This window comes from Crocodylus porosus, unplaced genomic scaffold, assembly GCF_001723895.1.
Source record: "Crocodylus porosus isolate Cpor-Errol unplaced genomic scaffold, CroPor_comp1, whole genome shotgun sequence".
NCBI lineage: Eukaryota > Metazoa > Chordata > Crocodylia > Crocodylidae > Crocodylus > Crocodylus porosus.
In genome coordinates, this window is record NW_017728917.1 from 18,073,952 (window position 1) to 18,087,142 (window position 13,191).

At 55.1% G+C, this 13,191-nt stretch overlaps 1 protein-coding gene across 1 annotated transcript in view; it reads right to left on the reverse strand.

Annotated features, from left to right (window-relative positions):
- PLXNA1 (plexin A1) overlaps window positions 1-13,191 on the reverse strand; it is a 225,109-nt gene that overhangs the window by 56,588 nt on the left and 155,330 nt on the right. The window contains exons 11-12 of the mRNA XM_019536823.1: window positions 6,198-6,294; window positions 5,481-5,671 (exon numbers count right to left, since the gene is read on the reverse strand). Of these exons, the coding sequence (XP_019392368.1) occupies window positions 5,481-5,671; window positions 6,198-6,294 (288 nt within the window). The remainder of the gene's footprint in view (window positions 1-5,480; window positions 5,672-6,197; window positions 6,295-13,191) is intronic.

Sequence of the window (13,191 nt, forward strand, 5' to 3'; positions counted from 1 at the left end):
GAGCTCTCAGCTCTGGCTTGGGGTAGGCCCTACCGTCGGGGCAGCAGCTGGACACAACACTCAACCCCCAGCTGCCCTCCTACTACCAGCCCTGACAAAGACCAGTGCGTAGGCTGCACGGGCAGCTCACAAGGGCTCATTGATCTATTTGTGCCAGACCTACAATTAGTGTGGCAATTTCTTAATTTACTTTTAATGACTTGGGGATGGGGAGACTGATAGCGGGGCCAGGCACTGGCAGCTAATCAGATGCAGCTTGTAACTGGCATGTGCAGTGGCCGGCGCACACAACAGGAAGCGCAGAACCTAAATGCCTCGGTCGATTGTTTGAGGCCCTGAAGAAAGGCCATGGGTCCTTGTGCACAGCGCAGCCCGGCCCCAAGGTAACACCAGCGCCCTCGCCTCTGGAGGGCAGTGGCCGCTGAAAAGGAAAGGGGCAGATTCCCACGCACCAGTGTTTTTTATTATGGTGCCAAGCGGCAGTTGAACTGAGCTCTTTGCAAACCCTGTCTTTGCTGGAAATGCTGAAACCTTCTTGAACGCTCCCCAGCATTGACGCTGTCAAGGGGAATTCCAGCCCTGAAACAGATGTGGGCTTGGGTATTTTTCAAGCTTCCTCCACTGCCCCAGTCAGGTGCTTTCCCTTAGGATGTTGTCAGTGACCTCAGCCACAGCCAAGGGGATTAACAAATGAAACCATGGTAGTGGGGCTTCCCACACTGAGTGACCCCCTGCCCCAGTCAACATGGGGCAGTCAGTGAGCCCTGGCTGTGGAGTCTGGCCTGTAGCAGCCCAGTTTGGACTTGCCAGAGGGAAGCAGAGAGCATGTGAATCCCCTGCCTGCCAGGGTCTGCATCTGCTGGGAACAGTCTGCTCTCAGCACCCAGGGGCCTGACGAAGAGAGCAGGGTCAGCTGGGCCTGGCAGCAGTCACGGCCCTTTGAAATGCATGGCACTGGTTCCCCATCTTTTCAGACAGACAGAGGCCTGGCCTCTCTGAAAGAGGCTCCTGAAAGGAGACCACTACTGCGGGAAAAGAATTTAGGGCAGGGCAGGGCAGGCTTCTTCCCCACCCTCTGCCAAGGCACCTCACCCACCTGAAGTCCTTCCAGGATTTCAAGTCCTAGCTCCGCTCTCCTTCTCTCTCCATTGCCTCTCAGTCCTGACCAGCAACATCCCTAGCCTTGGACACCCGCACACAGCTCCATACAAACACGACAATCCTGGCTCTCCACTATCTCAGCCCCTGCCCCAGTGCATACACATCTCCAGTAATGCTCCTCCATCCAGACCCACTGCATCTGCCGCTGCTCGAGGCCTGCAACTCTGGCGTCAGCCAGGCTGGAGATACTCTGTGCTGGGAGCAAATTAGTGCCCACCAGGGGCAGACTATGAAGCTCACTTTGTGCCTCCCACAGAAAAGTGAACAAGTGTTCAGAGGTGTCAGGGAATGACTCCAAACCCCAGGATCCCCACAATACAAAGCCTGTGGCTAATGGTCTCAGAGCAGCTCTGGGTGTCAGGAGACTTAATCTGAGTCCCAGCTCTGCCACTGCTTCACCGAGTGACTAAGCAAACTCTGCCGTTCTCTGTGCTTCATAGTGCCTCGGTTTCTTTACCTGTTCTGCCTGCCAGACACAGAGGGGGCTGCAAAGCATTGCTGTTTGCTAACTTCTAAGCAATCGGAAACATGCAGCACCAGAGCGAGTCCGTAGGCTCTGCCAACTGGGTAGCTCCCGCCAGCTCTGGAGCATGCGTTCCAGAGGCAGCCATGTTGGCTTTGCCACCCCCTCCCATCCAGGTCTCACACACAGCCTGCTCCCTCCCCTCATCTGGACTGAATTAAAGAAGCAAACACCGCCTAGCTCCAGCTGCTGCTTCTCCCTCCCTGCCTGGCTGGGGATAAGGCAGAAGCAGGGTCCCTCTCCTCCTTTTCTCCAGCCCCCTGATATGCAGGATGCTCTTCCCACCTTTGCTGCAGGGAACTCACTGCCCTGTACAGACAAGGAGAGAGGCTCCCAAAGCCTCTAGGCAGCAGGTCACTATCTTTAGCGATATGGTAGTAGAGGCCACCCCCTTCAGAGGTGCCTACTAATATGAGATGCCTCAGCTATGAAGCATCCAAATGAAGATGCTCCATGCCTGCTACACCCGCTGGCCTAAGCTGGAGTGCCACCTGCTCTCAGCACCTCCTTAAAGCCAGGGCCCAGTCATCTCAACCTAAGTGAAGAAAATCTGAAAATACCATGCTGCGAAGGAGAACCCAGGCATCCTGATGCCCAGCCCCGCGAGAGCTGTGTTCCCATTACAGACTCCTGTGGCTGCTGGCTCTCAGCTTCAGACTTATCTGCTACAGATGTAGAGGTATCAGCTGTCCTGCTGCAGACATGGGGGAATCCAACCATGAAGGCTTCACTAGTAATCTGCTGCCAAAGCCAAACCAAGTCAGCAGGAGACCTCTTGCTTTACTACCTTTCTAAGCCAGGATCTGGAAGGTGTATTCATTTCCACTGAGGAGGGTGGAAAAGAGGGTGCGGGCACAGCCCAGTACCAGTACCAAATGCCCAATAATCCTCCTTTACCCACACCATTCCCACCCCTGAGACTGCTAAAACTGAGCAGACTTTAAAACCCTTCACTGACCTCATCCTCTGCAGTGTTCATTCCTTCCTGCCCTTCCTGTTCAGCTTGAGGCAATGAAGCTTAAACAGGCCTGTTACATGTCGTAGGCCAAAGCTGCAGCTCCTAATGACTCCCACAGCAAATACACCTTCACACAGGCCACAAAAACCTGGCCTCTGCTTTTCAGTCACTATTGACTGCTTCTAGTCAGTTTTATGGCCTGGTTTCCTGGTACTAATACAGGCCGTAAGTTTTGAGGATCTCACGCTGGATGGAGCCTCTGCTCATCCCAAAGGAAGGTTTTGCTGGTTTGTCAGAATCATGCAAAATCTATTCAGTCTGTTGTATGCAGCCCTTGCATGCAGCCCTCGCAGTGTGGACAGATACTCTGTGACACAGTCCTTTTTCCATCACCAGGTCAGAACAGCTGTGGGAAAGGGCATACAACGCACCCAGCCCAGGAACAGATGGGATTTCTACATAGGGTTTTGGTCCTTCCCACTGAGGGCTTTGGGTGGGGATTATATAGCATAAAGTCAACTGCTTGGAGTTAACATGACATCCTCTGAGACCTCACTAGGGGACATTCACATCAGTTTTCTTTCAGGCTGACATAAATTTTGGAAATAACATCAAGCTTCCTGGTTAAGCCTGTCCTTAACTAGTAGGGACTGGGAGATTTCTTACCACTTTCTTCTGAAGCACTTAGTGGTGGGCATGGTTGGAGATAGGATACTGGGGCAGACAGACAGCTGTTCTGTTCCAGCATGGCACCTCCCATGTTACTTAAGCCACTTCCCTCAGCAGTGATAGGCAATTGGTGTTGGACAGAGAACAAGGGCACTATCTGGACTGAAAGGGCTTATCAGGGGGTCACAGGCACCATATGGAACAGCAAACCAAAGGGCTGGAGCATGGAGGTCCCTGACCACTAACCCTACCCCTAACACACGGTGCCACTGTTCTTCTACTTGCACATCTTGGCTCCTCCACCAAGCCCCTGTAGTTTCAGTGCCTTGGATGCAAAAAGAAAGGCCAAGCCAGCTCCAGCCAAATGCCACCCCTAAGCTCTGTGGCATTTTAACAGCTACCCAGATTCTTGGCTCACTCTGTCTCTGTGACAGGACGGGCTTGACGCTCTCAGCTGCTCTGAGCTCTTATCATTCCTTTTGAACAAAATTCTGATTCCAGGGCGGAAAGTATTTATGTGCTGGGCAGGGGTCCCAAATGCTGGTGTGAAGGGTGGGAGCAGGCCAGTGGTGACATTACTCTTCTCAGCAAGACCAGAGCAACAGCCACAGCGGTGCCAATAACCAGCGGGAGCTTTGGGGAGCAGGAGAGGCACAACTCTAATTTCCAGCCTTCATCAGATAAGAAACTGAAACCCAAATAGATTAGATACTATGCTAAGACTCTGGTAATTAACACCGTCAAGGCCTGCCTGGTCTGGAATCCGTGGGTAAATAGAACATATCAAATAGAATTACCCACCAATCCTTCCTAATGCACTTGGAGCCTGGCCCAACAGACATGTTAACATTAATATACACAGTCTTATTAAATGAAGGTCATAAAAGCTGTCAGAGAACAGAGATGATGAACCACCAGTCCTCACAGGGAGGGGGAGCTGGGGGACAAATAGCCCAGTGCTTTACTGGGAGTCTGCAAGCCTGGGACACAAGGGAACTATGATCTGTGAGGAAGGTCAGAGACTTCACACAGGGAAACACCAGGAGCAGGGAGGAGAGAGAGAGAGCGCGTGCACGTTCATCATGAACAGGCCACAAGGAGCAGTCCAGGATAATCAGAACCTGCCCTCAGACCGTGCCTGCCACCAGCAGATTGCAAAACACAGGGCCAGCAATAATTAAGCTGTCCAGGAACTGGTCAGGGTCACCATTTTGCTGAGAGGGGAAACTGAAGCCCAGAGCAAGGCCAAGACTTTGCCCAAGGCTGCACACAAGTTGCCTAAGGCTGCACAATGGCAGAGGAGGGAATAAGATGTAGAAGTCCTAGCTCCAAAATAGCCTGCTCTAGCCATGAAATTGCACCCCTCCTCTTCTCACTGTCAGCTGCTGGGGGGTGGGGGTGGCCCTAATGACCCCACTGTATGTCTGCTGCTGAGGGGTGGGGGTGGCTCTGTGTTGTGCTTGGAGCAAGATGAGGCCAGGAGGGTTATGGTGGCAGAACAAACAAGCGCAGAGTGATACAAGGGCTGAATGAGCATCACGGAGAAGCAGTCAGCGCTGCAGGGATCCTGTCCAGCCCAGGGAGAGGGGCAGGGAGTGCAGGTATGTGCTTGCTGGGCTAAGCAGAAGTCACATACACAGCTGAACATGGGGGCCAGACACAAGATAGGCAGGCAGCAGATACGCTGACATACACGGTTTTGCATGCAGTTCAAGGGTATGAACAGGCATCTTTCTGTTGGTGCCACCCTTCTCACCCTGCCCTGCCTCCTAACTCCCGAGGCTCCCTCCTCCACCTTCAAACCCCCCATCTGCTGAGTACTTCCACCCCAATCCCTGCTCACCTGGTCCCTGCTCAGCCACCCAGAGGGAAAGCACTGCATCCCAAACAAAGCCACAGCAAAGGGGTACCAGCAAGTGCTCCTGGACACCCCCCAACTGAGAGCAGCTGCCCGCTTCACCTCGGCTCTGTGTTGCCTCTTTCCCTCTTAGTCACATTCAGGATTCAATCTCTTCTGGACCTGGCCCATGACTGTTTCTACAGCACTGTGTACACTGATTGCCACTGTAAGCTGCAAGGACAAGGCCATGGCATGGGCAGGAGTCTCCCCTGCAGCATCCTCTTCAGCGCTCTTGATGAAGCCTGCTCCTCACCTCAAGCCTCCCTTACCTTGAGGATCTTGGGGTCCGTACAGCGGCTGTTGCCATTGCTGGCATGCATCCAGCTGCTCTCATAGGCTAGGCAATGCTGCCGCAGTGAGCATCTCTTCTCTGTCACACACCAGCCGCACTCGAAACGTGGGTCTGCCTTGAGACAAAGGCCACAGCTCTCTCGCAGGGCTGAGCACTTGTACAGGTGAGCTGTGAAGGCAAGCAGAGCAGTTTCGGGTCAGTGCCACAAAAAGGGAAATCCTGCTGCCTCACTGCCCTACAGACCTCCCCAGAACAGGCAGCGGGAGTGGAAGCATCCCACACAGACTGATCCCACCAGTGCCCCTACTCCGTGCTGAAGATGCCCCACCTCAGGGGGTGAAGAGAATTCAGCATCTGGGGTATGCTGGAAGGGTGCCTGGGGCTTGAGAGACCACCAAGAAGGGGACAGCACTGGTGCTACTTATGAGGACGCTGGTTCACAAGGAACTGGACTGAGGCCCACTGACCCATTTCACATGACAGCCCAAATGGTTGGGAGCTGATCTCAATCTGGAACCACAACTGCTCAGGTGGGTGGATGGGTGCAAGTGGAGGCGGACTGGCGTTCAGAGGATGGGTTTGGAAATCGTCTCTTGCATGGAGATGCAAGGACCCAGGTGGCTCTGAGGCTTGGGGTGTGGACCACAGAGTCATTTCACTGTGGGGCTGTTGGCCACGTTGCGGTCCCACTTACCCTGGATGTTCTGGGGGTTGTCGATGACGAAGTTTCCATTCCAAACCACGGACAAGTTCACGGGCAGGTCGCTGATGTCATTCCCTTCATAGAAATACTGCAAGGGGAGACACGGGAGAGCAGAAGCCGTTAGTCAGCGAGAGGAGGGCTGGGCCAGACACCTCCCGTGATGGATGAGGCGAGGCACGAAGCCAAGGCCACACAAGAACGCTGCTCAGAGAACTTCCCAGTTGGGCGCAAAGGGAGGCAAACAGAGCAGTGCAACACGGTTACGGGCTCTGCCAGAGCACCCCAACCTAGACCACAGGTAGCTGCTGCTTTCCAGCTCTGACCCCCCGCACACTGTGCCAGCCCTGGCTGCTATTCTAGCCCAGACCGTCCCACACCTCTGCTAGTGTCCCCTACCCCCCTTCCTCACACCTACTGCTTTCCAACCTTGGGGCTCTCCCACCCCTACCGGAGCCATTCACTCCAAACCTGCTGCTGCCCCCCAGACCCTCCCAGCTGTAACAGCACCTCAGTCTCACTCCTGACTCCAAGCATCCCCCAGACACCAAGCCAAGCCAAGCCAAGCCAAGAGCTGCAATGCCAAGAGACACCGCACATGTGGACACCGCTTCCTGTGCCTTGAACGTTCCCACCAGCTCATGAAACAAACCCATCAGGAAATGTTGGCCAGACTGGCTCCCACAGGCCCAAGACAGGGCCATTCCAGAAATGACCCAGAGGAAAACTGCTGAGATTAATTACCTTTCAGACATCGCAATGCAGCAGGCCCAAGCTGTGGCTGGGGAAGATGCAAATCCCCCTGGCAAGCTGTCTAAGTGTAACAATTGTGCTGCCTGGGCTTGGCAGAAGCTGGAGCTCTCTTCTGTCCCCCCCCTTGAGAACGAACAGGGCTAGATCCTACCTTCCTCACCCCCTCGCCTGGATCGCAGAGCCGAGGCACTCGAAGCAGGCTCCGGTGAAAGGAGCCAGAGAAACGCAACTCCAGCAGCGAGAGCATCCCTCCCACGCCCCCGCGCCGTGCCTCCCCCCGCCCAAAGCACCTCCACGGCTTCTAACCTGAGCCAAGTCCTGGCAGCCCCATCAATATTCCCCACGCAGCCCCGGCACGCAGGCGGAGGCTTAATCGATACGGAGACAGGAAGGCAGTCGGAACCTTCCCTGACAGCTAATGACCTCCTTCGGCGAGAGATTCTCCGCTCCTCTCCGGAGAAAATGACAGGCGTGTCAGGAGAGATTAAATGAATGATTCATGGGTTGCTGGAGTTGGTTAGGGAGCTGCGGACGCTGCAGCGTGGCCTGGGGCGAGTTCAGGCCCCGCCCCAGAGCCACACCGCTTCTTGCTCTCCCCAGTCCCACGGGCCGGCTGCAAGGATGGAGACAGCAAGGCAAACGACAGTGTCACCACCCCCCCAACCCCGGACCCCTCCTCATATATAAAGCAGCTCTTGCCTGATTCACACCCTGCTTCAGCACCAGCTCTGCAGCTGGCGCAGAAGGGACACAAGTGTTGCACTGTCCTTGCAGCCCTGAGGTGAGAGCAGACAGACCCCACCGTGGGTGAAGGTGGGGAGCGGGTGCCACTGGCCTAAGCACCACGGACACAGCAGAATAAACCAGCTCTCCATCCCCTCTGCATCCCTTTGCTAAACTGCACCAAATCATCAGGGATCTCCCTGCACTCCCAGATGGGGAAACTGAGGCTCAGGGAAGGTGAGCTGTTCATGCAGTGACAGAAGCCACAAGTCCCAAGTAACCACCATGTGTTCCAGCCACTAGGATCCTGCCCATGGGCTGGGCCTCTGGCTCTAACAGCTGGGCACAATGGATACCAGAAGCAGGGTAGCACTGTTAGCCCCATTAGCCCCTTTTCAGCAGGGGCAATTGGCCCTAATTACACAATCGTGCTACTCCAGGAACTGCCCTAACCATGGGCAAGCTGGTTTTAAGACAGCTCGTACTGTGTAAAAATGTCTGAAGTATGTGGGGCAGCAGTGGGCGAGTTGCATGGCGTAGGCAACTGGGGCACAAGCGCAGCTCCTGGATCCCAGCAGGTGGGGCAGGCACATCCACAGCTTGCTCCTGAGAGCTAGGTGCACCTGCACTGGAGAGCAGCAGGGCAGGGCCAGTCCAGAGGAGGCATCACAGCGGGTGACACCAGGCAATGCTATACGCAGGTGCATGGGGGAGGGAAGCGCTAACCTGGTCATTCTCAGGCACAGTCGCACACCCCTACTGGGCTACCGAGCACGGTGGGTCCTGTGCCCCTCGGCTCTTGCTCCCATCCAGCGGTGGCTGCCCTGCAACAGTACTGAACACACCAGCTGATACATGGGGACACAGAGTGCAAGGTACCAAAGAAACACGTGACATATAAGTGAGTGTATCAGCACCAAGCAATAGTCAAAGGGACTGGGGCACAGGAGAGAATGCACTGCCCCTGCAGAGTGAGGCCTGGGATGGCGAGGCCTGCACAGCAAATTCCCTGCTGGCCAGGAACAGGAAATACCTTTGTTTTTCCAGGGCAGGATGCAGGGCAGAAGGAGTGCACAGGCTGGGAGGGGCAGTTGTTACTGGGATGAGGCCTGCAGTGGGGAAGGCCTGATTGTTAGCTTGGAAACTGCAGCCCAGCCCAGATGGGGATGACTGCAGTGCTGGTACCTGGAGCTTGCTCCCTCATCAGTGAAAAATCAAATGCCCTCTGCCCTACACTCACCAGCTGTGCCTTGTGGCCAGGCCGGACCGCCTCCTCTCCATGGCCAGAGACTGAGCTTGCACCTGCCCTTGCCCCTCACCTCTGCAGATATGGACAGAAAAAGGGGAGACCTCCTCCTCTGCCTAGTCTTCCCCCTCCTTCCTCCACCTTGTGCACTACAGCTACTGGGGATCTCACCTTTAACCCAACTGAGGGGGTGAAAATCTCCACCAACACCCTGGCAGGGATTGGCCCTAGTAGGGCACCCCAGCCCCTCACCAAAGACCTCAGTGCAAGAAAACCCTGCTCCCCCTCTGCCCACCACACACCTTCCCACATGGCTGCCCAGGGCAAGGATGCTCTGTCCTTAGGGCTCTGAGCCAAAAACCCGCCATCCTCCCAGCCCTGCTTCCTGGCACCAGTCACTTCCAGTCCTAGTGCCAGGTGGCCCTAAGAGCCAGAGGGGCAGCTCCCCACTGGCAGCGACAGCCTAGTCCAGAGGACACAAAGCAGTGACCCAGGAGACAAGTCAAAGTCAAAGCAGCAGCAAATCCAGTGTTTGAGGTCCCAGCAGCCTTGGCTCTCCAACACCTGGACAGCCTCGCAGTTGCAATCCAGAAACTGAAGGGAATCAAAGAAAACCACCAGCTAGTGGGCATCAGAGAAGAAATATGAGATGACCTCCCCAAAAAAACCACACACATGCATGCACACCCTTACACATGCCCCTGGCACCCAAAGATCCCCACAAGCCATCTGCTAAGGATGGGCTGAATTCCGCCCTCAGTTCTGTCCCTACAGTGCAAGTTTGACAGGACTGCACAGCCAGATCCAGCCGTCACTGTCCCCAGAAGTAAAACACCACCACTTCTGAGGCAGAAGCCAGCAGCTGTTCAGCAGGGAAGAGCAGCTTATGACTGGACACGATGAGGGCTGGTCCATCCAGCTGAAACTGCTGTCAGACCACTGATGACCTAAGTGGCAGAAAGCTCTGATTTAGAGCCTGCCTCTTCAATGGAGCATCACTGCTACCACCAAGGCTGAACTGAAACCTCGCGCCACTCAGCCCAGAGCCCACGGAGCCAGCGGTGCTCCTGGGAAGGCTCCCACCCTACCCCATCCTCCATGGTGTATCATATACCTTCCCTGAGCTCCAGGGACTGTGACTATGGGCCCCATGATGACAGGGACAGAAAAGGACTAGAAACTCAGCAGGTATGCGCTTCCAACCCCCTTCCCTCCATCCCTGTACAAGGGCAGAGGCTGAGGGAGCCCTCGCACCAAGGCGCTTGGGGAGCAGCAAGTGCCACACAAGCAGGTGGAGTCCCAGACTTGGCAGGCTCAGAAGTGGGAGTGGGGGGGAGGAGCCGTGGAGCAGAATTTAGCTGTGACGAGCAGCGTGGCCACGTAAGTGAAATTGGCATTTTCAATTTGTACTCTGACATGTCTCATTTGGGGCCCTGGCATCTCGGGAAAGCATCCAGCCTGCAGCTGTCCAAAACACTTATTTGCATCTCCCTGCCCCAGCTGCTTTTGGAAATGAACTCTTTCTGCAGGGGGGAGTGAAAGGGTGGCCAGGGGGTGGGGGAAAAGATAATTAACCCTTCATGCACCCGCCTTGAAGATGGGACACCATATAGGTGGGGAGAGAAGGAACAAGCCCCACACAATGAAAGCATCATAGAGAAGCAATGTGCCTCCCCCCACCTACCCTTCTGACCATGCCTGGCAGTAACAGTTCTGCTTGGGCCCCCAAGTTTCTAAGTTATATTTTGTTTCCTTGACTGAGATGTGCAGTGTGGGCTTTAGCTCAGTTCTTCAAACCAGCAGGAGATGTTGCGATTCAGATTTCAGACCTCATTTGCACTACATCCGCTTGTGATCTCCACCACAGATTCCTCCCCCCACCCAGCGCCAGGCAATGCTATGAAAATGCAGCTGTTTCTGGCATGGAAAGGAGCACCTAACTTGCATGAAGCACAGTATCTTGACTAGGCTCTTAGGGCACTTATACACATACTCCGAGAGCGGAGGGGGTACGCTTTAAGTAGACCGGCTCTGACAGCATCAAGTGCATCAGCATTCCTGCACTGAAAAATGACAGCTTAGGCACTTTAGATTTAGTTAAAGTACCCCCGCCACCATTTCTCAGCATGGAGATGCTGATGCACGTGACACTAGAGTCTGCTGGACTACAGTACCACGCTCCAGCAGACTTGATTAATTGAGTCTGCTCCAACGTGCTGTAATCGCAGCGTGTTGGAGCAGCCTTGCTGCATGTGTATAGGTGCCTTTAGGGAACTGCCATTGAAGCATTAATGTTTCTTGGATCTCAGCTAACCTTTCATGCACCAGCTTTGGAGATATTGAGGTCTCATCCCAAAGATGCACAGCAAAGGATACATCCTACAGCACCGATGAAGTTCAAAGACCTGATATTGGCAGCTTCTCACCTATGGGTCCAGGCCCAGCCTCAAACCCAAGGTCAGGAGATTCAATCCACAGCTCCATGCACAGTTTTCTAAGTGAGTGGCTCTCAATCTTTTTTGTACGAGGACCTATTTGTAAACTTCAATGGCCAGTCTTGGCACACAGCTCCCTGGCCCTGCCAGTGTCCCCACTCCCAAGCCACAACCCCCAGACCTGTCAGTGCCCCTCACTCCCAAGCCATAGCTCCCCAACCCCAAGCCCTGCTGGTGCCCCTCACTCCCTGCCCACTGCCCTCTGCCCCCAGGCTGTAACCCCTCAGTGTGTGGGGGTGGGTGTGTAGGCCATGGGGGGGACATGTACCCCCCCCCCAGATTTATACAGGGTCAGGGCTGCAGTCTGGCCAGACCAGCATGAACAGGATCTGCTTCAGTAGCCCAGCAGGTGGGTCTCAGAGTGGGAGGGTGGAATGGGACAGCACGAGTAGCTGCTGCTGCTGCCGCCACCATGAACCCTGCACCAGCAGTATGATGAGCCCACGCTGCCCTCACCTCCTCCCACCACCAGCTGCTTGTGAGCTAGGCCACAACTCTACCATGCCACCACCGCTCAGCTTCCAGCAGCTAGTCTCACTGCTCTGCTCCACCCTCCCACACTGGGACCCACCCGCTGGGCCCCCAAGGCAGCTCCTGCCCATTGCAGCCTGGTGCCAGCACAAGACACATTGTCTATGCAACCCCCATAGACTTACTTGTGGGGAGCTGCAAGAGCTGGTCTCCACCCTGCCTGGCTGCCACATCCATGCATGCGGGTCGATGTGCATGTGGCACCCCCTGCATCCCACTCCCCGCAGCCGGCTCTTGGAACACTGCCAGCCCGCAAGGGGAAACCCACACTTCCCTGCATTTTTCTGTGATTCATATATTCTTGCCACCCACTTTTGAGTTGTGACACACAGGTTGAGAAACACTGCTCTAAGCGATCTCAGGTCCTAAATCTAGAAACTGCTCAGCAAAGCACTGTGTTCCTCAGGCTCTCCTTCCAGCACTGAGCTCCTCGAGGAAGTTGGGAGAGACCCATTTTCTGAGCAGACCAGTCTTGCATCTTGAAACATGCCTGCTCTGCTTGCTGCTAGTGGGTCCCCTACTACCCTCCACCAACGGCAGTCAGCCTGGCCTTCCCCACAGCCATGGCAGCCAGCAGCAGGGAACGCATACCGCTTCGTTCAGCCACGGACATTGGCTTTTGAGGCCAGAGGGAAGATAAGAGCTGGCAGTCCCAGCCACCTGTTTTGATGGTCACTTGACTGGCAAGCCCAGCAGCCTTTGCTGCAGGGAGAGGAGAAGGGGGTTGTGGAAGGCCAGGTGTGATTCATCCCTGTTGTCTGCGACACGCTCGGCTATCTGTCACCAACTCCAGGGAGCCCCCAGTGAAAACAAGGGCTGGTGGCTTTGCGCTCCGTTGCCCCCAAGCCAACTTGGCTTCTCTGCAACTCTCCACAACTAGACTAAGCCCAGTTTTCCAGAACCACCCTGAGTTTCTCCTCCACATTAGGCTGATGTAAAGGATGGGAGCCAACCCCATGTCCCAAAACCCAGGGTCAGGGAGCACAAAGGAAGGTGGGAGTATAGGAGAAAACAGGGGGTGGAAAAGCCTACTCCAGAGCCAGGGATCTGACACCACCTCCTCGTATCGCACAGACCCCACCAAAATCCAACTCCTGCTCACACACCCATTTTCCTTCCTACACCCCTCAAAGGTTTAACCTTCTTCGAAGCTGGAAAAGCCCCTCTTGCTCCTCCCAGGGTTTGTTCCCTTTATCACTTTGCCAAGTTATTTCCATGTTGTGCCCCAGGCTCAGACAGG